The 27442-nt window shown below is 41.6% G+C and overlaps 1 protein-coding gene across 4 annotated transcripts in view; it reads right to left on the bottom strand.

Moving 5' to 3' along the window:
• LOC122843971 overlaps positions 1-27442 on the bottom strand; it is a 42516-nt gene that overhangs the window by 4978 nt on the left and 10096 nt on the right. For 2 of the 4 annotated variants that reach the window (XM_044139140.1, XM_044139142.1), the window contains exons 6-8: positions 27264-27311; positions 26947-27060; positions 15706-15804 (exon numbers count right to left, since the gene is read on the bottom strand). In XM_044139140.1, the coding sequence (XP_043995075.1) occupies positions 15706-15804; positions 26947-27060; positions 27264-27311 (261 nt within the window). The remainder of the gene's footprint in view (positions 1-15705; positions 15805-26946; positions 27061-27263; positions 27312-27442) is intronic. The other 2 variants (XM_044139141.1, XM_044139143.1) reach the window with 1 other exon arrangement.

Genomic DNA, 27442 nt, shown 5'->3' with positions numbered 1-27442 from the left:
TGAATGCTGCACCACTGCAATAGTTTGTGAGATAATTTCAGCAAGGGAAGTGAATGAGTGCCCCCTTGTCTGTTTATGTAGGACACCACAGTGGTGTTGTCTGTCCTTATCAGAACATGCTGGTTCATCAGAACCCTGCAAAAATGCCTCAGAGCTAGCAGGACAGCTCGCAACTCCAGGTAGTTTATGTGGAGCTTGGATTGGGATAATGTCCAGACCCCCTCACCGCAATGCCATCGCATATTGCCCCCCACCCCTTCAGAGAGGCATCTGTGGACAACACTTTGCGAAAGGACACCCTGCCGATTGAAGACCCACGGTATAGCAGACCGGGCTCTCTCCATGGGCGAAGGGCTGACATGCAAGAAGCAGTTACCGTCAGCCTTCTGTGCAGGTGCCGTGACGTGCACAGCCGGTGAGCGTGTCCACCGCTGTACTGGACACATTTTCAACAGTCCGAGTGGCACCACTGCGATCATGGAGGCCATTATTCCCATCAGCTGCAAGACAGTCTGGAAGCGCAGTTTGCACCCCAACTGAAACTGAGCTAGGCATCGATGAAACGCGGTCACACGATGCTCTGAGAGATGAACTCGAGCTGACAGGGAGCATATTTCCAGCCCCAGGAATGAGAACTGTCGACTCGGGTTCAGTGAACTTTTTTGAAAGTTTACAGAGAAACACAGCGCTTGAATGTGGGACAGCACCTGTGGCAGCTGTTCTGCAGCCTGCTCTCTGGAACTGCCTATTAAAGCCCAGTCGTCCAGATAAGCTAGAATGCGAATTCCCTTTTCTCTGAGAGGGGCTAGCGCTGTCTCCACAATTTTCGTAAATGTGCGAGGGGCAAGAGACAGACCGAAGGGTAAGACCAGGTACTCGTACGGTATTCCCTCGAAAGCAAACCTCAGAAAACGTCTGTGTTCTGGGTGTATTGCTACGTGAAAGTAAGCATCCGTCAGATCGATTGTTGCAAACCAATCGCCTGGGCCGAATGCGTTCAAAAGTTGCCTCAGTGTCAACATTTTGAATTTGAACTTGCGAAGGTGCTTCGCAACACTCTTAAATCCAGGATGTGACGTAGCCCACCTCCCTTCTTCGGAACAACAAAATAGCGGCTATACAAACCACTTTTTGCTTCCGAAGTGGGAACCACACGCACTGCTCCTTTTGCCAACAATGTGTTTATTTCGTCTCTCAGAACTCTGGCTGCTTCTGTCCCCACAGTTGTGTTTATAACTGATTGGAACCTGGGCGGTCTTATCCGGAACTGCAACCGGTAACCCGTAGCAACGGTCCTTTCTATCCATGGGGAAAGTGCGCATGCGTGCCAAAAAGGTAGCCAGACTGCTGACCTGATGCACTGTTGGGGACGTGCTGCACTCTGCTGGAATGGAGAGGAGTAGCTCCGTTTGACTGTTGTGCACGCTGTGGCACACAGTGCTTTGATTTTGATTTTTTGGCAAAGGAATTGCACTCTTTATTGAAACATGTGGAACAGTTACACAAACATTCCGAACATTTTCTCTCGTTTCTTGAGAAACACTTAGCCCACTTAAACCTGGGGCTGAGAGTGCAAATTGTATGTGCGTTGGGGTGTTGTGTTTGGGAGACTGTGTTACGAAAATGCAGCGCCTCTTGGGGCTGGAACCCTGAACAGAACAAACAAGATGCCTTTTGCGCATAAACGAATGAGTGGTGGCAATCAGGTCTCCCTGCTTCTGATGCCTCTCTGTTGTCACGCCGTCTCACGTCGTTAGGATGACTGAGGCTTCTTCTTCCGAGACGTCAAATCTCGTTGAAAACCCGGAGGAGGGCCTTTGCTCCAAGCCGACTGGCGGGGAGTATGCTTTTTCAACGGCTGTGAAATTGTAGTGTTGAGAGCTGCGGGGGATGCTGCTCTCTTAGGTGGTGCCGGTGTCGTCACCGGCTTGCGTGCGCTCATGTTGGACCTGGACCTAGCGTCACGTCTGGGAATGATGCAACGAAGAGCTTCAGTTTGCTTTTTATGAAGCTCGAACTTCGCTTGGATTGCATCAAGGGACTGCCCAAAAAGCCCATCTGTTGACACCGGCTCATCCAGGTATATGGCCCCGTCCCTATCGGGAACGTCAGAAAGCGTCATAAGTGTCTCTGAGCAACCACTGTGGAAGCCATCCCCCGCCCCAGTGAGAGCGCAGCACAGCGGGATGTGCGAAGAATATAATCAGCAGTGATTCTGATCTCATTTAAGAGGGGGATCAGATGGTTATCAGGAGGCATCTGAGCTCCTAGCTCGGACAAGCACATAGCTTGATAAGTTTGAAGCATGGTGGCCGAGCTCAGGGAGCGAGCAGTGGTTGCTTGAATGCGATAGGTCTTCTCCAACTGGGATGCGGAAAACCTGCATTGTTTTGAGGGCAAGGTGGCAGAGCCGCCCACACCATGGTTGTATGATGGCGCTAGGTAAGCTGCCAAGGACGCCTCCATCGGTGGTAAATTAACCAGACCCGCTTTGTCGGCATCCTCCAGGTCCACATACTGCCCGTAGCCAGGCACTGTAACACGCGTGGACAACGGTTTGTTCCAGGACGACGTTAGCTCCGAGACAAAATCTGGAAGCATATGCAGGTGGTTTTTAACCGCAGCTGGCTCCGTCGGAAGGTAGAATCCAGTGAACCGGGACACCTTCTGAGCAGGAGGAGGGGTGGGCCACTCGACGTCTAACTTATCAACTGCACGACGGCAAAGGGAAAGGAACGATGTGTCGTCCTGACCCACCGGGGATGCAGTGGCAGCAGATGGACACTGACCCGCGAAAAAGTCATCATCATCTTCCGAAAGACTGTGAGTTTCCAGGCCGATGTCTAGCACATCATCATCACCCTGAGCCTCGAGGTGATAATGAGATGGCGCTGCGTCCTGTACCATTTCGGCTAACCCGTCCACATACTCCATATGGTCTGCCCAGCTGGAAGCAGGGGCTGTCCAGCTGGAAGTGGAAGCTTTGGCCCCTTCGTCCTCGTCAGACTCGGACGAAACCGGATTCCTAGACTCGGACAGCAAGGGGTCTTGTTGTGACACGGTAGCCTCTCCCAGCACTTTCTGCACAAACTTGACCCGCCGTTCAAGCGTGGAGCGCCGAAGCTAGCTACAAAAAGCACAAGTGGTCGGCTCCGACAACGCTCTTCTGGCGTGGACAATTCCAAGGCAGACGGGGCATGCCTCGTGCTGGTCTTTTTCGTGAAGCCGCACTGCTGAGGACAGGGGCGAACGGAAGACTTCTGCTTCGCCATTTTTTGCTTCGTGCTCATCCCGAACCACGAAACCAAAAAAAGTAAAAAATAGACAAATCGGAGATACAACTAGCGCTCAGTGGGCAGACACGCTAACCAGAAGGCAGCAGTAGTTAACACCAACAGGAGCAGTTAAGCTAGTTTTGGAAAAGAAAACAAGAGCGATGCTATCTAGCAGCAGCTAGAAAGCACGGATTGGAAGTTAGGTGTTCTCAGCGAGGTGAAGAGCGTAAGAACTGAATAATGACTGATGGGGGTGTATTTATATGCAGGCGGGGCCTGCCACCCATCATCACATGTCATTTGCCTTACGGCGTGATTAAAGGTGTCTTCAGTTAGGCCACGCAGGGCGTGATATCCCATACTCTATGTGTTGTACCGAGTGAATCAACTGAAAGGGAACTACAATTATAAAACTGGAATATCAAGTGTTGAGGAAAAATGATTATTTTGAGTGCTTAATACAATTAATCTCATGCCATGTGTAAAAAGGTATATTGAACATTCTTATTTGAACAAATAGAAAGAAAAATAAACAGTACATTTAAGATTTAATTAGGAAGTTTACTTTGTAAAAGTTTAAAGAATTATCTTGATAGTTTGATTGTTGTGTTACCATGGCTACAGTATGGTGTAATCTTTGTGTTTGAATTGGTTTTGTTCACAAATACATCACAGCAAATAACTAATAATCAGTGATTGATTTTAAACTCGGCCAATAAACCAATAAACTCTCACAGATTCACCTTATCAATATTTAAACATGTTAGTGATGCTGAGGTTCTTAATAGGACGGGTTCTGCGGGGATGGGGAGTTCTGTCTAAGGCCCTATATTACCTTGGGCTGGCCCTGCATGAACAGCCGCTGCGTTGCGCATCTCTGGAATCTACCTGGAATCTACCTGGAATCCCCCGGTGGCCCCTGTCAGTCCGCCGATGCTTTGGAGACATTTTGATTAATTTCATTGTGGCGTGTTTGGCTTTTTGCTGCGGTTCTAATTATTGCTACAATATTTTCTCTGATGTTTATTTTGTGAAGTCTAAATGCTCTAATTGGGCTGAATCTTCCTTTAAGACTTGAGGTTCTGCAGTAACTTCTATTTACAGCCGCAAACCTCCAGCCCAGATCCCATCAGCAGCGGCTTTAACCCGCCTGGTAGAAACGTTAAGGAGAAGCAGAGCGAACAGTCAATAGGTGGTACCAGGTGGGAGAAGCAGAGCGAACAGTCAATAGGTGGTACCAGGCTTCGAGCTGCGTTGCGACTCGCGGTGACAGCCGGTACTGTGTGTTACAGACATTCTTTATATCTGTCAGTGGAACCGACTCAGACTGCCTGTAGCGAACCGGGCATTTAGCAGCCTGATTAAGTTAAAGTCAGAAGTTTTCTCTGCAGCTGAAGCATTTCTGTGTTTAGGGGAGAGGCTCGTTTTGTCCTGCTATTGAAAGGACAATTCTAAAAATATAAATAGAAACAGTTTTTCTAACGTCAACATCAGACCTACGTTTTTATTCACAAACCAGTGTATGGAAAAAAAATATTCTTGCCCATAATTTGAAAGAAGACACAGATCCGTCCCCTCCTCCTCCTTACCATGGACTCGATGTCTGAACAACATGGAGGCTCTGAGAGTCTTTATTAGATTGAGGGCAGTCAGACTATTTTTTAAAATTTTTTTTACTAAATTATTTTATTTAGTTAAATATTATTGTTGAGGGGCACAAACAGGCATTCTGACATACAGATTAAAAAGAAAAATATTAAAAAACACTTTTTTTGAACCCCCCCCAAAAAACTCAAAAAGGGCACTAGGACATCAAGGATAAAAAGGACAGGGGCTCAAGCCCTCTTGCCCCCCCGCACGTGCCTGCAGGGCATTTTCTAGCTCTTGATTCATTTTCTCGAATTGTCCATTGATTTGGGGATGAAAACCAGAGGGAAGACACGACTAAAGTCAACAAACGTCTTCTTTTCAGACCTGAAAGGGACAAAGAGGCCCTCTACTGGATACCATCTCTGATGGTATCCTTTATTGCAGTGTTTCCCAACCCTGGTCCTCAAGGCACACTGCCCTGCATGTTTTAGGTATTTCCTTGCTTCAGTGCAGCTGATTTCAACTGATGACTGATTAACAGGTTGAATCAGGCACATTAAAGCAGGGAAACCTCTAACATGTAGGACAGTGTGCCTTGAGGACCAGGGTTGGGAAACACTGCTTTATTGGATACCAAATGGTATCCAATAAAGATTCAGATGGTATCCTGAATATTTTTAAATATGAATATTAAATATTTTAAGTATTTGTTTTTAATGGTGATTAGATTTAAATATTTTTAATATTTTAAAATTTTAAATATTATGAATAAATACACTGAAAAAAAATACATCTTTGGATGAACATAAGAAAATCATGGAAAGGTTTTCCACTTGATTACTTTGCTTTATTTCAGCACCATGTAATTCTGTTACTCCTATTTAAAGCAAATGTGTTAGGTCAACTTAATTTATTAAGGTTATTCCAATGTAAAGCAATTGTGTTGGCTCAACTTATGTTATTATGGTTATTCTATTAAGTGTTGGTTCAACTTAATATATTATGGTTATTCCAATTTAAAGCAAATGTGTTGGCTCAATTTAATCTATTAAGGTTGATTCAACTAATTTACTATAGTTGGACCCAAAGTAATTTAAAAGAGCCAGCCCAACTAATTTGCAACGCTTTGGACCAAATAATTTACTTTACTAAGTGTCAAGTTCTGCTAGATTTTATTTACTGTGCGATCCCCACTTGAAAGGGATAGGTCTCTATTGTGAAACATGACTGGATTTCACTCAAAGAGTCTTCATTTTAGTTAGTCCATCTTTATTTTTCATAATTTTTTGTAGTCCAACCACTTAGCCAACCACTTAGGTGAAAAACCTCAAAAGAAACAGAAACACATCAATTACATTGTGAAATTAACAAGATAAATTTCCACCCCTTTAAACCATTTAAACCTAAAGTTTGATAAATAGCAAATGTTTTATAATAAAATTCAATATCTATAAATAAATTAGCATATTTAACAACATTTAATTTCATAGTCAAACATTTTAACCAACATTTTTTTCTTTAAATCTTTTCTCACTTTCTACTTCAACCAATAAACACCAAGTGTATTGTCTTTTTTTTTTCTTTTCTTTTCAATAATATTAAAACTCTCAAACAATCAAACCAAGTCCATGTGAATGAGCTTGGCAGAGGGGAGTGGCTAACTGGCAGCTTGTCAGAACACTAAGATTAATGACAATTTAGCTGAAACCAACTTTTTTTTCTCCGAAGAGTTTTTGTCGCACTAGTGGCTCATATTTTTTTGAGACAGTAGGCAGACAGTGTGAGGACATGGCAAAGGTTGCCAGGACCAGGAGTCGAACCAGCAACATCTGCGTCGAGGACTAAGGCCTCCAAACGTGCAGTGTGCTAAACCCCTGCACCACCACAGTACGCCCGAGAAACCAACTTATGTTACAGTGATATGTTCACACCACTTATTAAGTTGATCCAACTCATGAAAATTAAGTTGGCTCACCAAACATGCTTCATGCTGAAAGAAAGCTATTTAATCGTGTGAAAATTCTTTCCATGATTTAATTACGTTAATTCAAAGACTGTTCTTAAAAAAAACGTTTTTTTTTTTAAAAATACTTTTTTTTTTTTTTACAGTTCTTAAATGCTGAAAGAAATTTAAGAACAGTAACAGTGCAGTTCTTAAATGCCAATAGTGACCTGCAGAGAAAAACAAATATCTATAGTTTAACGTGTAACTAAAACCGCTTTGAAGTTTTCCCAGGCACAAAACAGTTATGTCTCATAATCTCTCGTGATCCCCTGATCTCGCTAGATCCTCTTTGGAGGGAAATTAATCTGACTAAATTGAATCACGTTATCTCAACTTGAATACATTATTCAAGTTGATGAATAATGTATTCAACCTGAATACATTATTCAAGTTGATGAATAATGTATTCAATTTGAATACATTATTCAAGTTGAGATAAAAACGATTGTCTTGCGTTAACTCACTTGATATCCCGTGATCTCACTCGGCTTCAGCACTATATCAGTCTGACTATAATGAATCATGTTATCTAAACATAATTAAATTTCATAAACGTGAAGTTGTTGAATTTCTTGTTTATCCAACATGATTGTATCACGTTTTTGTTTGAAACATGAAATTATTTAGTTAAAAGTACATGATATTCTTTTGTTAATGTCATAAATTCATTTTTTTCAGTGTAGGTATGATTCGGATAATCTTAAAGGTCTGAGTGGTAAAGAGGGTTGAAGAAGATCAGAAATTCAGTCTGGGTTTCTATTATGAAGTGCTTTGTAAACTATTAAGGAGATTTTAAATTCTATTCTTTGAGCAACAGGAACCCAGTGCAGGGATCTTTTAATTATATGCAGATCTCTTTTAGTTTTAGTAAGGACTCTTGCAGCGGCATTCTGGAGAAGCTGGAGCTGTCTTTTTGCTTTTTTTGATAATCCAGTAAAAATGGCATTGCAGTAATCGAGTCTACTAAAAACAAAAGCATGAACTTATTTTTCAGAATCTTGTGGGGACATAATTTTAGCATTATTTTTTAGATGGTAGTATGATGGTGAAGAGAAACGTTGAACGAAAAGAATGCAAATGGGTGAAGTTTGTTGTTGGAAGAGGAATGAAAGCATTGAAAAAAATCTTCCTGAGGTGTGAGAAGGCTTGGTCACCTTCTTGAGTCCAGGAGAAAGATTCCTTCTTAAGGAATGTTAAGGGAGCTGCAATCAGGTTGAAGTCTCCGATGAGTTGTCTGGAGAAGTTTGCGAAGCCAAGTAAACGTTGCAGCTGCTTCCTGGAGGTCGGGTTTGTCCATTCCTTAACGCTAAAAATCTTCATTTTCACCAGTCCATCATCAAACATATAGCCCAAAAAGGTTAAGGAAGACACACAAAAGTCTAATTTTTCTGCTTTTACAAACAATTTGTTCTCAAGTAAGTGTTGAAGAATCTTTCTGATGTGGATCTAGTGTTCAGCGAGACCGTTTGAGAAGATCAAAATATCATCGAAATGGACAAACATAAAGAGATTCATACTGTATATTCGCAGAGGACATCATGAATAAGGGCCTGTAAAATAGCTGGGGTCCAAAAGGCATAACCAGTTATTCAAAATGTCCAGTGTGAGTTTTGAATGCAGCTTTCCATTTGTCTCCTTCTCTCATACGAACTAAGTTGCGTAGGTTGAGTTTGGAGAAGATAGTAGCCTTTTGAACTGTCTCAAAGGCTGACAAATTCAGGAGAAGAGAGTATTTGTTTTTAATGGTGATTTAATTTGAGCAGTTCAATGGCGCAATCACAGGGACAATGCGGAGGTAGAGAAAGAGGCTCCCTCTCTACCTTGCTCTCTATGCAAGCAAGGTAGAGAGAGAGCCCTTACTTGGGCTCTCTTTAAAGCCCAAGCAAGTTTGCTTTTTTTAGATCATGGTATTCTGTAGGAACAGAGGACAGATCTGGAAATTCTGGGTCTGAGATCAAGGGGATTGGACTTCTTAGGAAGAACAAAAAATTAAATTTGTTTGTGATGATTTCCTGAGACCACCAAGGCAAGTGGATTGGTATGGTACTTAATGGACCTCCATCCAAGCCTGTGACTGGAATAGGAGCAGGGAGATTTTAAATTGGACCATCATACTGTTTAACAATTTATGGATTGATTAGGTTTTGTTCCAACCCTGAATCAATGAATGACAGTATGTAGTGTGTCTCTTGATGAACAATGAGCAAAAAGGGGATAGTAAAATGAAGATTAGTGAGCTTTCCAGCCAGCACCCCCACACTCACTGATGTGCCTCAGCTTTCAGTGAACCAGGCAGTTTGCAATAAAGTGAGTGGGAGACCCACAATATAGGAAGCAATCAGTGTCTCATCTACATTGCAGCTCCTCAGGTGTAAGATGGGCTCGACCAATCTCCCTGGGCTCAGGCAGAAGTAACGGAAGGGAGATCTGGTGTTTCAGGTTCTCAATGGGACAGAGGAAGAAACAGTTCTTTGTCTGGACCTCTGTATCATTCTGTTGTCAATACAAACTGTTGAAATGATTAACTTCTCTAGAGTGTCAGACTCGTCACGGTAAGCAAGTTCGTCTTTTAATTTCTATGAAAGAGCATTGTGGAAGGTTCCTTTAAGTGTGACGTTATTCCACCCCGTTTCAGCCACTAAAGTGCAGAATTGGACGACCAACTCTGAAACAGATCAATTGCCCTGCTTTAAATTCCAGAGCCTTTTGCTTATGTCCTCACTACTGGATCCCAGATCGAAAGTCTGTTTTAAGGACTCAATAAACTCATAGATTTAATAATAGTAGAGATTAGTTCCATTAATGACTGCCTCCACACATTTTAGGGCCTTATCTCTTAAAAGACCAATATAAGATATTTTGCTGGAATCATCGCAGAAAGATAGAGGGAATCGGCCAAAAACTGCATTGGAGGAGGTACCCTCTGCACTTATTCAGTTCTCCAGAAAACAGCCTCCCGGAAGGCAGGTGAAGCGGAAGCAGTGACAGGAGTTAACAAGATAGGGGGACACTGGATTAGCACCAGAAATTTGCATGAAGTTGACATGACATCTCGGGCGTAGTTTGAGTTAAGGCAGTCAGCTGCTGATGTATATCTTGGAGACGGTTGCACTGATGGAGAAAAATGTGAGTAATTAATGAGGGGACTGAGAAGGAGATCAATATGTGGACGGAAGGGAGATAGACATTAGACACATTAGGGTTAGAGCAGGGGTAGGGAACTCCAGGCCTCGAGAACCGGTCTCCTGCAACTTTTAGATGTATCTCAGCTTCAACACACCTGAGTCCAACAACTGAATGACCTCCTCAGTGCAGTCAGGTTCTCCAGAGTCCTGCTAATGACCTCATTATTTGACTCAGGTGTGTTGAAGCTGAGATACATCTAAAAGTCGCAGGAGACCGGCTCTCGAGGCCTGGAGTTCCCTACCCCCTGGGTTAGAGCAAAAGACTGTTTGAGGGTGGACAGGTGAGCAAGTGACCAAGGATCCAGAGCACAGGAATGAGGATGGTGGCCATGAAGTGAAGGAGGGGCCAGGAGGGATATGGAATGTTGATGTCAGCATGGAAACTGACTGGATGAGACCAGGGGAACCAGCCGTTCGACAGAGATTGCACCAGGAATGAGGAATCACGAGATGTGATAGAATCATCTGGCCTTTGCCACAAGAATCCAGCTCCTGTTAAAAGGCATGTCCTGATTAGTCCGACGACCTGCAGCTGGAGCTACACCTGCCTGACTCCAACAGGAGAAAAGGTAAGACACACACACTCACAGCACTCAGGTAAGTGGATACAGGGGCGCCACCAGGAATCTTGGGCTCCCGGACAAAAAATTAGATTGGGCCCCCCAGTGCAGCTGTTGTTACAATTTTTTGAGTCTGTTTGACCTATAAAAAGCATAATCATTTTAAAGGCTTGCAACTTGCTTTCTTTGGTTTAATACTGATACTAGCACAATATTTATTGCTCATTAATTTTACATCCAACAGTCCACATACAGTATGCAAGTAAGTTCCTTAAATTTTTTAAAATGTAAATTTTTCTTTTTAGAAAAGTTACATACTGCAGCTTTAATTTCACGCAGGAGAGGCTGGTCAGGAGGGACATGGGTTAGAGCTGCTGCTGACTGACATCTGTTATTACAGGTGGTAAAAGGTACAAGGGACAAGTTAAATATATGAAAAGCTTGGTAATTTCTTTCCTTAATTCATTAGTGAAAAGAGGCAAACAGTAGTTTATAGCTAAGCTAACTATGGTAAATGGTTGATAATCTCACACAGTCTACCCACCTCTCGGAGAAAAACTGGATTACAAATTGACACTCTTTCCTTTTTCTCTCTCCCTCTATTTTTTTTGAAAACCTAATTTTCTAATTTTTCTTAGCAGCATAACTACCACAGTCATTCTTGTCTTCAACTGACTGCTGTTGAACAACCTTTACCTTCAAGTGCACCAAGCAGGAATGAGCCACTTCATGCAGATCCAGGGGTGTTCAAGGCAAATATGAATGTGTGTTTTTTATTCTGGGAGTGGGAACATTGCATTTTTACTGCTAAAAACAATCTTAGAAAACACAATATGATTAATTTTGTAAATAACAGGGCCCCATGTTTTTTTTTTATTTCTATGAACAAAAAAATAAATAAATAAATTGTGAAGGGGCCCCCGTCGGTCAGATGCCCTTAGAATTGTCTTAACTTTCCCCCCCTACATGGCGCCCCAAGGGGATATCACAACTATGCTGATTTAATCAGCACACATAACAGGAACTCCAAAGCATTGTTTTCAACTGTCAACACCATTCTACAATAAGTCTATTTTATCTAAAAGTAATAGTTTAATAATTAAAGTTGATAATTCCACAATTTCTCCTTTTTCCCCAGGTAAGAATCTGGGTGTCATCCTCAATAGGACCTTATCTTTTGAATCTCACTCGATCTGCATATTTTCGAATGCGAAACATCAACTGTCTCCATTCATCTCTTACTCCCACAAGTACAGCCATCCTTATCAATATGGTCAGCCCAAGGAATAAGCAAACTAAGTGGCAGCTTCAGGCCACGGAGCCATTAGGAGGCGCCCTAAGTAGAACAGATTTTTCTATTTTTTCTAATTTTTTTTAGCAATGATTTCTATGTGATTATATTAACAAAAACACACAATTTCATTATAAAGTTGGACTTTTTTATTACAATACTATATATTTGACAATGTATATCAAAATAATTTTTTATGGACAAAAAGAAAGAAGAAATTGCTCTTGGTGGGTCTTGGTGGCCGCAGTATGTCATGTTTCACTGGTACTATATGAGCTGTCATGCAATGTGGATCCAAACATCCAAAGCAGCAGTGAAAGATACATTAGGAAAACAATGAAAGAGGAAGAATAGAAAAAAGACAAGATAAAGATATGTTTTCATGTGTCTCGGTAAAATAATGTTTATCAAAAACATTTGTGGAACTTTTGCTATCAAACTAATAGAAACTTAGTTTGATAGCAACCTCGAATGGACCAGTTCAACAACCAAACATTTATGCTAGAATGTTTGTATTTGTGTGAAACTGAGTTTAACTTTAAATGAGTTAATTCTTATGGTTTTCCCAGGATGTTTCTGATGGGTGTTTTTTGTTGGCTTCAAAACAGCATGTTTGATAGCGTTTGATAACAACAATTAAAACTTCTCAGTGTTTGATATTGCTTAGCTTAATGTTTTTACATCCGCTTACATGGCTACTGAACATGATAATTTATATGGCTAAAAACACCACTATCATTACATCAACTTCTAAGTTATTTGAAACTTCTCCAATTAAAATAGTTTAAAGGCACAGAATCAGTCCAGTATTGGTCCACATTGTCAGGTGAGAAATTCACCTGGTAAAAATAAAAAAATTAGCTATTGTAATTACACCTAAGAGAAATTAATTTAATCAAAAATGTTATGAATATGTATATATGTATTACATCTTAAGTAGGGGTGCACTGATTGTAAGTTTTCTGGACGATCGCAGCGCACCGATCTTTAAAAATACTGATATGCTGATTTTGACCAATACCAGTATTTTTTGTCTGAACTGTTGGTAAATATAGCAAGAAAGTCACTAAGTTGGTAACAGTGAGATATCTACTGTTAACTGTAAATGTGCATACATGACCTGGTTGGCCGGCCTGTCAGTCAAACCTCTTTCATTGTAGAACAGAAGAGGACAGTGGATGATTTTTAACCGTTTACTGAGATAGATAAGGTCAGGGGATAAGATCGGCTTCACATGTTATTATCAGTCGATCACAATCCCCGAAATTTAAGAAAATCGTCTGGCCAATAAACCAGCTGATCAATAAATCATCAGATCGATAAATCGGTTAGCTAATAAATGTATCCTATATTATAGGATACAATGTAAACAGTTCTGTCAGAGATGCGATACGTTTAGAGCAGGTGTATTATTGTTATTAAAAGTTCTGCGCAGAGCTCCAGAATGATCATTCAGTGCAAAAACAACCCGCGCTCAGCTACGTGAAACTGGAACCACAAGTGAACATATGCACCATAAGTAATGCAGTGCCAAATGACAGACTTTTAACACTAAGCACCAATAAACCGTCATAATGTGCCAGCAGATCAATATGATCTCTGAACACACGCTCCCTTGATTACAAAACATGCAAACCTAAAGACATAAAACTTTAACTGGCTGAATGTTCTCTTTTGTGCTTTTATGGTTTGTTGATTCCTCTGCCTGTTGTCTGTTGCCATGGCAACGAGCCTGTGTGTGTACAGTAAAGTCGGCACAAAGCAAGGAAAAGCACAATACAAATAGTGAAAAGTGGGGCTATACATGGTAATGGCGCATCACCAATCCATTAATATATATCGATGGGCAGCAGTGCGAAAGAGGAAAATCTAATTAACTATCCCACACTAACAAATTACATTTCATCCTCAGTGGTAATAGATGTTGTGAAGTTGAGATGATTTAAAATAAAAAAACATATTGCAATATGTCTGCGATGGACTGGTCCCTGTCCAGGATGTACCCTGCCTCTCACCTGTTGACAGCTAGAGACAGGCACCAGCAACCCTACTGACCCCAGTGGGATAAGGGTATAAGAAAATGGATGGATATTGCATCCAGCAAGGTATTGCAAAATGTAAACCGAAATGTTAGGTCTGTGTAAGGTGATATCCATTAAATCCTTGAGACTGAGACATCATCATCAAATAAATCCAGTCCAGTTGGTCTACAAAGTATGGAAATATTACTGAATTTTGAGTTGCCTTTTCCTGAAGTTTCTCTCTATAGGACAATAAATTACATTTCTAATTTATTCTAGACAATACAAAATTTTGGTTTGATATCATCAAATAAATATTCAGATTCATCATCCAACTATGTTTGCTTCAGAATGAAAAAAAATAGAGATTTTTGGGTATAATGAAATGTATAGAAAATGATAGTATTTTGTCCACAATTTTGTTCAAAATTAACCTGAAATGTTTTGCTATACAGAGTTTGCTTCAAATACTGACTCGCCCTTGAGAATGTTACTACATTCTCATGCAGAATGTTACTAGATTCTCATTGCTGTAAAATAACAGCACATTATTTTAAATATAATTCTGGCATATGCTGCCACCCTGGGAAATTCATGCCTATCTTATTTTTCTAGATCTGTCATTGTCCCTCTTCTTCATTACTTGATCTAGCTTCTTCCTGCAAAACTGCAAATAAATTGTTCAAATCTTCACTGAAATCGCTCACAACTTCCTCCACTTTTTATTATTATTTTTTTATTGAACATAAATATTTATCATTGACTCAGCGCAAGAGGAATCACTCACTGAAAATACTGTGTGCGTGTGTGTTGGGATGTGGGTGTGTGTGTGTGTGTGTGTGCTGGGATGTGGGTGTGTGTGCGTGTGCGGGTGTGTGTGTGTGTGTGTGTGTGTGATTGTGTGAGACAGTTTTCTTGGCAATAGAGAAAAAGTAAGTAAATCTACGTTTTCTTCTGAAAAATTTTCAACTTCAATGTTATTGCCAAGTAAACAGAGAGTTGGTGAATCAGAAACTCTGCAACTCAAAATGGTATAGTGATAGGTTTTTATGTTAATTACAAATATAAATACTCAGGACTGTAAGAAATTATGTCTGCTCTTAGAGTGTGTGTGTGTGTGTGTGTGCTTTTAAGTGATGTTAGCAGCAGAAAGCGTGCCAAGTTGGGGAGCAGATGGCCTGGAGATTAGAGCTGACACCTACCAGGAAAGTACATCAAAGACTAAGGGTCAAAGTTTTATGACCTACTACAGGGACACAAGAACTGAAGTTTGTGAACCAGAGGGGGTCGGGAGCTGACCCAGAGAATCTCAGGAACTGGAAATGCAGGACGACACCATTGTTTAAGAAGATACTTGTGACTAACTGTGTTGACAGCTGTGTTTTCTGTTTGCCACACCTTCTATGCAAATGATTTGTAACTTAAACCACACCTCAATGTACTAAATATGCAATTGCAAAGGAGCACGTTTGAACTGGTCTGGAGACAAAGATAAGGAGTTATCCCTGGGCAGAGTTCTCCGGTCATTTGTAAAAAATGTAACCGTCTCCCTGTGTTCTTATTTTTGTCCAGCAAGAATGTCAGGTAATAGACCTACCATATAGTTTTTCAGTTACTGATAAAGGATGCTTCAACAATCATGTATCTTGCTATGTGATAAATCGGCAACCTCTCCAAAAAGAACCCCACAAGACTGCATAGATAAATAGGCTTAGAGAAGGGAAGGGTAAGTGTTTAATTGAAACTTTGTATTAGAACCAAAAACAGACAAAAAGTACCTGAGGGGGCTGAACTGCAGATTGAGGAACTTGAGTAGTCTGAACTGCAGGAGCAGGTGGGGGGCGTGTCTGTGGATAGGCTGGTCTGTGACTTGAATCCTAGTGGTGAGATAAATACACAAAGTAAAGCATAGGTTTTTACAGACCACATATTTCTATGTGACACAGGAAAACTACATACATTTATTAAATCTTCCTCAAAGATTTAATTTACATTTTCAAAGTAAAAAATATGCATTTTTTTTTTTTCAAAAAATAAACTTAGAATCCAAGATAGTTTAATACTCATCTTTAAATAATATCTTTTATACCTCTTCTTAAGTTCTGGTGAAATCATGGGAATGTGGAGCTTAGTTAGAAAATGATTAATCTTGTTAGAATTGCAGGGTTGTATTGGCTCAACTTATGTTATTATGGTTATTTCTAATTTAAATAAAATGAGTTGGCTCAACTTATGTTATTATGGTTATTCTATGGTTGATTCTAAATCAAACGTGTTGGCTGAACTTAATACATTATGGTTATTCTAATTTAAATAAAATTAGTTGCTTCAACTTATTTTATTACGGTTATTCTATTAAGTGTTGGCTGAACTTAATATATTATGGTTATTCCAATTTAAAGCAAATGTGTTGGCTCAATTTAATCTATTAAGGTTGATTCAACTCATTTACTATAGTTGGACCCAATGTAATTTAAAAGAGCCAGCCCAACTAATTTGCAACACTTCGGACCAAATAATTTACTTTACTAAGATTAATGTAAATTTAATTGAAACCAACTTTGCTTTTTTCTCCAAAGAGTTTTCGCGGCACTGGTGGCTCGTATTTTTCTGAGACAGTAGGCAGACAAGGTGAGGACATGCGGCAAAGGTCACCAGAAAGTCGAACAGCAACATCTGCGTCGAGGACTAAGGCCTCCAAACGTGCAGTGTGCTAAACCCCTGCACCACTACAGCACGCTGGAGAAACCAACTTATGTTACAGTGATATGTTCACACTACTTATTAAGTTGATCCAACTCATAAAAATTAAGCTAACTCACCAAACATGCTTCATGTTGAAAGAAAGCTATTTAATCGTGTGAAAATCCTTTCCATGATTTAATTACGTTAATTCAAAGACTGTTCTTAAAAAAAGTCTTTGACTTTGACTTTTTTTGCAGTTCTTAAATGCACTGTAACAGTGCAGTTCTTTCTTTCAGCATTTAAGAACTGTAAAAGAGTGTTTTTTTAAAATAAGACTTATTTTTACAGTTCTTAAATGCTGAAAGAAATTTAAGAACTGTTTCAGTGCAGTTATTAAATGCCAATAGTGCCCTGCAGAGAAAAACAAATATCTATAGTTTAACGTGTAACTAAAACCGCTTTGAAGTTTTCCCAGGCACAAAACAGTTATGTCTCATAATCTCTCGTGATCCCCTGATCTCGCTAGATCCTCTTTGGAGGGAAATTAATCTGACTAAATTGAATCACGTTATCTCAACTTGAATACGTTATTCAAGTTGAGACAAAAACGATTGTCTCATGTGAACTCACTTGATATCCCGTGATCTCACGGGATATCAACGTTATAGTCGGCTTCAACACAATAGTGCTGAAGCCGACTATAATGTTCAGTCTGACTATAATGAATCATGTTATCTCAACATGATTAAATTTCATAAACGTGAAGTTGTTGAATTTTTTGTTTATCCAACATGATTGTATCACGTTTTTGTTTGAAACGTGAAATTATTTAGTTAAAAGTACATGATATTCTTTTGTTAATGTGATAACCCTCTATGTTCATTTTTCACAGTGCAGGGCCTGATGGGGCCACCGGGGGATTCCAGGTAGATTCCAGAGATGTGCATCACAGCGGCTGTTCATGCAGGGCCGACCCAAGGTAATATGGGGCCTTAGACAGAATTCCCCACCCCCAAACCCGTCCTATTAAGAACCTCAGCATCACTAACGTTTAAATATTGATGAGGTGAATCTGTGAGAGGGAGACCAGGTTTATTGGCCAAGTTTAAAATCAGTCACTGATTATAGGTTATTTGCTGTGATGTATTTGTGAATAAACCCAATTCAAACACAAAGATTACACCATATTGTAGCCAGGGGCGCAACTATATATTTTTGAGGTGGATGTGAACATCTCACCGGTGCCAGAGAGCCACTTTGGCTCACTGTTAGCCTGTGTCTAGAACCTCCTATATGCTGCAGGTCTGAGGCTTTATATTAGCATGTTTTCTATCGTTCTTATAGCTTGATAGGAAGCTATAAGAACGATAGCTTCTTTATCCAAACTGGCAACCCACATTAATAAAATGGGTAAATAATATTGACCACAAAACACTATTTATAAAAGATATCAACATTCTTCCTACACAATCCTGACAAGCGTTTTTAATGTTCTCCTCACAATATTTATTTATTTACTATTAATCTATTTGTAAGATTTGTTCTTTAAAATGTCATTTATATTGTTTTCTTTTTCCTTTTAATTGTTGCCCACACCTTAGAAATATCTCTCTCTCCCTACAGAATTACAAAAACTCCTCCAATAATCTCTTTCTGTTGTGTTCCGGGGTTCCTTGTTTTCCTTGAGAGTCTAGGTTCTGCTACTCACCATCTTGCCACCAGATAGCACCAAACTCACCTCTCTCTGGAGTGGTGTGTCGTCATCCTGCGCACCTGAGATCAATCTGCTCGTCAGGCAAGGTGTACAAGAGGAGCTGACTGCCACCACTCTGATGCCTGAGTGTTAGCCAGCAACGTTCCCTCTGAGCCCCTAGAGCTAGTCTCTATTTCTTCTTGTTGACCGAACTAGTAGTTATCTTCTTTGTTGTTTCCTGCCTCCAGGTTGTTTTACCTGAGAAGTCCTGGACTCTCCCGACTCACCTCCTCTGTTGATCGCAAGTTCCTCCTGGATCTCCCCACTGGAGTCGACCCGCTTCTCTGATTCCGTTTGGCCTGAACAAACCTGTCCGCCCCCCCGACGCCCTCCTTCATTACCGTCTGGATTTCTGTGGCTAAGCGCAGTACCTCCAGGACCACAAGGAAACTAGGACCCCGAACCCTGCAGTTACCCTCCAACTACAACAAACGCCTGCTCACAAGTAAGATTGTTCCAATTCTCTGACAGCAATTCGATTTCCCACACCCTGTGAACTCACCATCATCTTGCTGTGTCCCTCGTAGCGTGCTGATACTCCGAGAGCCCTTCCCCCCTGGACAAGACCCATCATTCCCGCTCCATTTTCTAGAGTTGTTATAATAAACTCATTCATATATTTTATTGCTCTCCTGAGTCGTGTTCTGCATGTGGGCTAGAAATATAGACCCCAATATGACAGAACACTCAGGCCAGCAAACAAGTCCAGCAGACGCGATCAGGAGAACGTTATCCGAACAGCACAACCTGCTCCAATCACACGAAGCAGCTTTAAGAGAGCTTAGTGCCCGACAAGCCGAGACTAACAAGCAGTTAGCTGAAATTGTTAATTATCTCAAACCTTCCATTTCTCAGGAGGCTCCGTCAGACCCAGCTCCAGTTCCGGCTCCGGCCCAGCCCACGTTTTCCGAGGTTCGACCACCACTGCCTGAGAGATTTTCTGGAGACCAGAGCCAATGTAAAGGTTTTTTGATGCAATGTTCTATAATTTTCAACCACTCCCCTCAGAGTTTCCTTCAAGATGGATCTAAAATCGCTTATGTTTTGTCCCTGTTATCCGGGCGGGCCTTAGACTGGGCCCAGGCCCGATTTCCGTCACCCTCAAATTACAACTGCTCGTTTGATGAGTTTTTGAAAGTGTTCCAACAAGTTTTCAATCAAGACGCTGATAAATCTTTCAACTCACGCCAGCTCATGGGGATTAAACAGGGCCAACGCACAGTAGCAGATTTTGCTATAGACTTCAGAATAAGAGCGGCAGCAACAAATTGGAATGCTGCCGCATTGAAGAGCGTTTATTTCAACGCTCTTAACGAAGGTTTAAAAGATGAACTGGCTGTACTAGATGAACCAGAGACTTTGGAAGAACTAATCAGCCTAACTATCCGACTTGATAATAGGATCCGGTCTCGTAATAGGGCGAGGAGACAGAGAGACCCACCAGTTCAGTTTCAGGGAGGCATGCCAGCGATTTCTCCACCACAGGCTTCTCAGGACCCTGAACCCATGCAGGTGGGTCGGACACATCTCTCTCCTGAGGAGCGTCAGAGACGAATCTCCTCTCGTCTCTGTCTGTATTGTGGCTCCCCAGGACATTTCCTCGCCCAATGCCCAGTCCGTTTAAACTCCCGGGTCCGCCAGTAGAAGTGAGGGAACTGGCGGACCACCTACAGAGAAAAGATTCTCCTCGCCTGTCACTACCTGCTACTTTGATCTGTAAAAATCAGTCATTCCCGTTGTCTGCTCTGGTTGACTCAGGTTGTGAGCAAAATTTGATAGATAGTACATTAGTTCAGCAAATGTCTATTGAGACTGAGCCACTCTCAATCCCTCTTCGAGTCACTGCCATTGATGGAAACACCTTACCCCAAATAATTCATCAGACCAGACCATTACACCTAATCATTTCTGGAAATCATAGTGAACTCACCTCTTTTTTTGTTTTTCCCATGGCCAACTCTCCCATCATCCTCGGTTTTAAATGGCTCCAGGAACATAATCCCCACATCAACTGGGCTGATAGACTTGTCGAATCCTGGTCTACCTCCTGTCATTTGTCTTGTCTCCACTCAGCCGTTCCCCCAGGTCCGCCATCGGCAGAACTGCAGGAGGCAGATCCGCCCGACCTATCGATCATCCCACCTGAATATCATGACCTAGCTCCAGTATTCAATAAGTCCAAGGCTCTTTCATTACCTCCACATCGACCATACGATTGTGCCATAGATCTCCTACCCGGTGCGCCACTACCCACAAGCCGTCTTTATAACATTTCTCGACCAGAGAGAGAAACCATGGAGAAATATATTAAGGAATCTCTGGCAGTCGGCATAATTCGCCCATCCTCCTCTCCTCTGGGAGCAGGATTTTTTTTTGTTGGTAAAAAGGATGGTTCACTAAGACCCTGCATCGATTACAGAGGGTTAAATAACATAACAGTTAAGAATAAGTACCCCTTGCCTCTGTTATCCTCTGCCTTTGAACCTGTTCATGGTGCAACAGTTTTTTCAAAACTTGACTTGAGAAATGCTTACCATTTACTCCATATTAGAAAGGGAGATGAATGGAAGACGGCATTTAAGACACCAATAGGTCACTTTGAATACCTGGTGATGCCGTTTGGATTGTCTAATGCACCAGCCTTCTTCCAGGCCCTCGTAAACGACGTGTTGAGGTTATTTTCTAAATGTGTTTGTATTTGTTTATCTGGATGATATTTTGATTTACTCCAAGACACTAGAAGAACACAAGCATCATGTTCGCCAGGTCCTACAACGTCTTTTGGAGAACAAAGTTTACGTCAAAGCTGAGAAATGTGAGTTTCATCAATCATCAGTGTCATTTCTTGGATTCATACTTGGGGGTGGACAGGTAAGACCCACAGAGGAAAAGATTCGAGCGGTATTGGAATGGCCGACCCCCCAAACCCGTAAACAGCTCCAGCGCTTCCTGGGTTTTGCCAACTTCTACCGCCGATTCATTCGTAATTACAGTCAAACCGCCCTACCGCTAACTGCCCTCACCTCTACCAAGATTCCCTTCAGTTGGACCCCAGAGGCAGAAGCTGCCTTTACTCAACTCAAGAACCTTTTTGCTAATGCCCCCATACTCATTCAGCCAGACCCTTCCAAACAGTTCATTGTTGAGGTTGATGCCTCAGACACAGGAGTTGGAGCCGTGCTTTCCCAGATCTCTTCCCAAGACAACAAGACTCATCCTTGTGCTTTCTTTTCCCGCAGGTTATCCCCTCCTGAACGTAACTATGATATAGGGGATCGGGAGCTGTTGGCCATCAAGTTGGCTCTGGAGGAGTGGCGGCATTGGCTGGAGTGAGCGGAGCATCCGGTGCTGGTCTGGACCGATCATAAAAACCTCTCATACCTGCAATCAGCTAAGAGGCTTAACCCCCGTCAATCTCGTTGGTCACTATTCTTCTCCAGATTTAACCTCTCCATTTCCTACCGTCCAGGGTCACGCAACATCAAGCCGGATGCTCTTTCCCGACTCCACTCACCTGGGGATTCTGAAAAGATTCCAGCCACTATCCTACCCCCCAGCTGCACCGTTGCAGCAGTTACCTGGGAGATTGAAGATATTATTAGACAAGCCCAACTTTCTGAACCCACTCCCGACTCATGCCCACCTAATAAGATTTACGTGCCCACCTCTGAGCCCGTTTCTTACAGTGGATTCACGCCTCCAAATTCTCGGGCCACCCAGGTATCAGCCATACTATTGCACTTGTAAACCGTAAATTCTGGTGGTCTTCAATCCATAAAGATGTTAAAGAGTATGTCTTAGCCTGCACCATCTGCTCACGTAATAAGGCATCTCACCAACCTCCATCTGGTCTCCTACAGCCGCTACCCATCCCCAAACGCCCATGGTCTCATATTTCCATAGACTTTGTCACAGGATTGCCACCCTCTAAAGGCATGACCACCATCTTAACCATTGTAGATCGTTTTTCTAAGGCCTGCCACTTTGTTCCCCTCCGTAAACTACCCACAGCATTTCAAACTGCCCAGTTACTTATTAAACATGTTTTCCGCTTGCATGGCATACCACTGGAGATCTTATCGGACCGTGGACCACAATTCATTTCCCAGGTGTGGAAAAATTTCTGTACTGCACTTCATGCTAAGGTTTCTCTCACCTCTGGTTTTCACCCACAGACTAATGGCCAAACCGAGAGACGTAATCAGGATTTAGAAACTACCCTCCGCTGCTTCACCTCCTCCAATCCATCAGATTGAAGCCAGTATCTCCCATGGGTCGAATACGCACATAACAGCCTCATCTCTGCAGCAACTGGTTTATCCCCTTTCGAAGCCTCCCTAGGTTATCAACCCCCGTTACTTTCGTCCGAAGAGGAAGACATCTCTGTAACCTCAGTCCGCCACCATATCCGTCGTTGCCAGAACATTTGGAGAGCCACAATTCACAGCCTTAACAGCACAGCCGAACAAAACAAACGACAGGCAGATCGTAAAAGGGTTCCAGCTCCCACCTACACTCCCGGCCAAAAGGTGTGGTTATCATCCCGAGATATTCCTTTGAAAGCCATGTCCAAGAAATTGTCTCCCCGTTTTATCGGTCCCTTTGAGGTTGAAGCCATTATTAATCCCTCCGCTATTCGCCTTCGTCTGCCAGCCTCCCTCCAAGTTCACCCTACTTTCCACGTTTCTCAGATAAAGCCCGTCCAGACCAGCACGCTCTGCCCTCCTTTCGAGGGCAGAGCGTGCCCTCGGAGAAGTTGATGGCCATCCGGCCTACTCCGTCCGCCGGATCGTGGACTCCCGTCGGCGAGGTCGTGGTTGGCAGTACCTCGTCGATTGGGAGGGCTACGGTCCGGAGGATCGCTCCTGGGTCCCGGGTTCTTTTATTTTAGATCCTTCCCTCATTACAGATTATCACTCGTCGCTCCCATCTTGCTCGTCTCGGCCGCCAGGTGGCGACCGTTGAGGGGGGGGTACTGTTGTGTTCCGGGGTTCCTTGTTTTCCTTGAGAGTCTAGGTTCTTCTACTCACCATCTTGCCACCAGATAGCACCAAACTCACCTCTCTCTGGAGTGGTGTGTCGTCATCCTGCGCACCTGAGATCAATCTGCTCGTCAGGCAAGGTGTACAAGAGGAGCTGACTGCCACCACTCTGATGCCTGAGTGTTAGCCAGCAACGTTCCCTCTGAGCCCCTAGAGCTAGTCTCTATTTCTTCTTGTTGACCGAACTAGTAGTTATCTTCTTTGTTGTTTCCTGCCTCCAGGTTGTTTTACCTGAGAAGTCCTGGACTCTCCCGACTCACCTCCTCTGTTGATCGCAAGTTCCTTCTGGATCTCCCCACTGGAGTCGACCCGCTTCTCTGATTCCGTTTGGCCTGAACCTACCTGTCCGCCCCCCCGACGCCCTCCTTCATTACCGTCTGGATTTCTGTGGCTAAGCGCAGTACCTCCAGGACCACAAGGAAACTAGGACCCCGAACCCTGCAGTTATCCTCCAACTACAACAAACGCCTGCTCACAAGTAAGATTGTTCCAATTCTCTGACAGCAATTCGATTTCCCACACCCTGTGAACTCACCATCATCTTGCTGTGTCCCTCGTAGCGTGCTGATACTCCGAGAGCCCTTCCCCCCTGGACAAGACCCATCATTCCCGCTCCATTTTCTAGAGTTGTTATAATAAACTCATTCATATATTTTATTGCTCTCCTGAGTCGTGTTCTGCATGTGGGCTAGAAATATAGACCCCAATATGACACTTTCTGCATTTTTAACAATTCTTCTTACATTTACTTTTAATTTCTTGTATTCATTATGTTAATTATTCATTAGATTCTGAAAGTTGTGATTTCTTTTTAACAATTTGAAAGCTTTATTTTGTTTCTTGATAACCCCAGTACATTCGGATGTCCACCAGGGCACCAACCTTCTTTCCCTTCCCCCACCTTTCTTCCTTATAGCCTGATTAGCTGCTTCTAAGATAGCATTACATATAGAAATATTCAAATCATAAATACTATTCATATACACTTTTAACATTTTTATTTCACTACTGTTCCTAAATGTTTTCCAATCTGCAGACCTAAAACACCATTTATTTATTCATTTTATGCAATACCTTTCTATATCTAACTTTATTTAAGTCATAATAGGATAAAGGTCACTTCCTATAGTTGTTTTATTGATTAAATGCCATAAACAAACACCTGCTATAGAATTTGAAACTAATGTTAAATCAATTTCTTACTCTGTATTATCTGTAAAATTAGTTCTGGTTCCACTTCCATCATTTAGACATACCACATTTTTAACATCCATTATTTCTTCTATGATATCCCCATTTTGATCATTATGATGACTCCATAATGAGCTATGCCCATTAATGTCCCCACACCATATAACTTTACCATCTAAATATACTCCAAGTTCCTCCATTAAATCTACTGAAAGTCTTTTACATGGATTATAGAAAATAATTATGTTAAATTGCCCATTTACTGTCCAAATTCCAATAACAATATAGTCTAACTCTCTTCCTTTAGCCAATAATGTAAATTGAATTCCCTGTTTTATGAATATTATACATCTTCCTCCAGATCCTCCCTCTCTGTCTCTTCTAATGCTTTCATATCCTTTTTTAACAAAATCAAGATTTGGTATAAGCCAAGTTTTCTGAATTCATATAATATCTAGATCTTCTTTAAATTCTCTTACAAATCCTTTAAACTCTTGTCCATTTGCAATAAAGCTTAGAGTGTTCCATTGTAAGATGATCAGTTTTTGTCTTCCTGTCCTCCAGCCTTTCATTCTGTCTCTTATTTATGTGCTCCCAAGATGTATCCTTTATACCAAAATACCTCTCTGCCTCTTTCACAATTATTTAGATTTTTTCTGTTTTGATATGTTTCTGTTACTTGATATGTACAATTAATTGCATATGCAATGAACAAAATAATCTTTTTAACTGTCAACAGTTTCAGTACCACTCTCTTTGTTCTGGTGTTGGATTTGGCTGAACTTTCTTTATTACATCTTTTGGCTTCACTCTTTTAGCAGCTTCTGCAAAACTTATAGTACTAGTAACATTAAGTTGTTCATTTTCCATTGCTTTTCTTCTGACCTCTCATTCTCCATAAGTCAGCCTGGGCTGCCCTCCCCTCCACAATTACAACAAATTTCCTTCCCATTTTCACATTCATCATAATTATGCTCTCCTTCACACTTTGGACATGTTTTTTTTCCCCTACATGCTGGTGCAATGTGTCCATATCTCTGGCATTTACAGTATAACACCTGAGAGGAGGTGGGATATATGGCCTTACAGGAAAGCACATACACCCGACTTTCGCCCTTTCAGGAAGAAGATTTGTTTGAAACTCCAACATTACCGAGAGACTTTCCCCTCTTTCACCTTTAACTGTTCTCATCAAGCTTTTAATTTTGCTTACTTCACCTCCATATTTACTGCATCTGAACTTTTCTGAATCTTCTCCCACTGGAATACCTGTGATCACCCCTCTTACTTATCCTCTCCCAAAATATTTATCTGAGTAATAATTTTTTTTACAAATACTCTGGGTGTTCATCACTTTGTTTTTCTGTTCTTCATCTCTCACTGTAATCAACAGATTCCCATCTCTAAGGATCTTAGCAAATGACAGCTCTCCAAACTTCTTGTTTAATTCTCTCGACAGAGCCAACGGACTGAGGTGAATACCTTCATCCACCTTCCTAAACTTTATGATTAGTTTCAATTCCTCCCTAACTATCCTCTTATAAACTACATTATTTTCTTCCAAACTATTTCCTTCAAGACTCCATTTATCTAAAGTTATCTTCTTTTCACTCTCTTCCCGATCCTCTACTACCACACACTGGAGTACAGTCACCTAAATCCATCTTATCATCTCCATCATCCTCAACCTGAGACGCCATAAGAGTCCAGTCACAAACCAGTTTTATGCCAGCCGATGTGTCAATTCTGCTCTGTCAACTTAAGGTTCCGCTTCAATCTCAGTCCGCCCGCTCCTCAAACAATTTTCCTCCCCCTTCCTGGTGATAAAAGCTCAAAAATCTCCTCAATGGCTGAATTACCTCCTCTTTGTGTAGATCAGTTCTCCAAAGCCTTGCTAATGACCTAACTATTCTATTCAGGTGTAGTGCAGCAGAGGCACATCTAAAAGTTGCAGGACACCGGCCCTTGAGGACTGGACTTTGACACCCCTGATATAAACACAGAGAGATGTCAGATATCACGGATTGTCAGAAGTGTGTGCTGATGGTAGATGTATCAGTTCCTTGCAAATCAAATCATGTAAATACTTATCGCTGCTCTCTATAAAATTACATTCAAATGGTCTTGGTTTTTCTGGGTGCTTAGCTTTGTGGCTGTTTTTGACAGTAAACACAAACAGGTTGCATTTCAGTTTTCATGTTGTGACACACTAAGAAAATAGAAATTTACTGTAAAGTAAGTACAGTAAAGTAAGTACAGCAAATTCAGTTTAATGAGGAACACTCCTGTGCAACTGTTTGTTTTTTTGTTTCTTTGTTTGAAAATTACTTAGATAATGAAACCCTTACCTGGCTTCCTCCTGCAGCTAGAACACTTAGTCCAAACAACATGACGGTGATGCAGATCAGCAGCTCAAGCACTAGGAAGATCACCAGAGTTCCCAAAATCCCATCAAGAAATAGCTGCCCAGAGAATTTCAAAGTTAAAATGGTTACAATTAGTGTGAATATTCCAGACAAGTAGATTCTAAAAAATACAATGTATTATTGAGCCTCTCCATAATGTATCTACAAAAATATATATTCTCTAACTTAGTTATTTTAGACTCCAGCCTGTAATCTAAAAATATGTGTGACCAAAGTTGTAGCAATAGTCAGTGACTTACTTTACACTTTTGCTCGACCAGCCCGGTGCATTTTCTGAAACAATGTTGCTGCAGTGGATAGTAAACACAGAGAAATAGGAAGTCTGCTTCACAACTTGTACAGTCCATTTTTATTTTATACGGTATTATTAATTGAAAATACAATCATATCAGTGGTAGCCCTCTTTGAGACCTAAGCT

This window comes from Gambusia affinis, linkage group LG14 (genome assembly GCF_019740435.1).
Source record: "Gambusia affinis linkage group LG14, SWU_Gaff_1.0, whole genome shotgun sequence".
Taxonomy (NCBI): domain Eukaryota; kingdom Metazoa; phylum Chordata; class Actinopteri; order Cyprinodontiformes; family Poeciliidae; genus Gambusia; species Gambusia affinis.
Note: the sequence above shows the minus strand (reverse complement) of the source record. Positions and strands in the feature narration are given on the sequence as shown.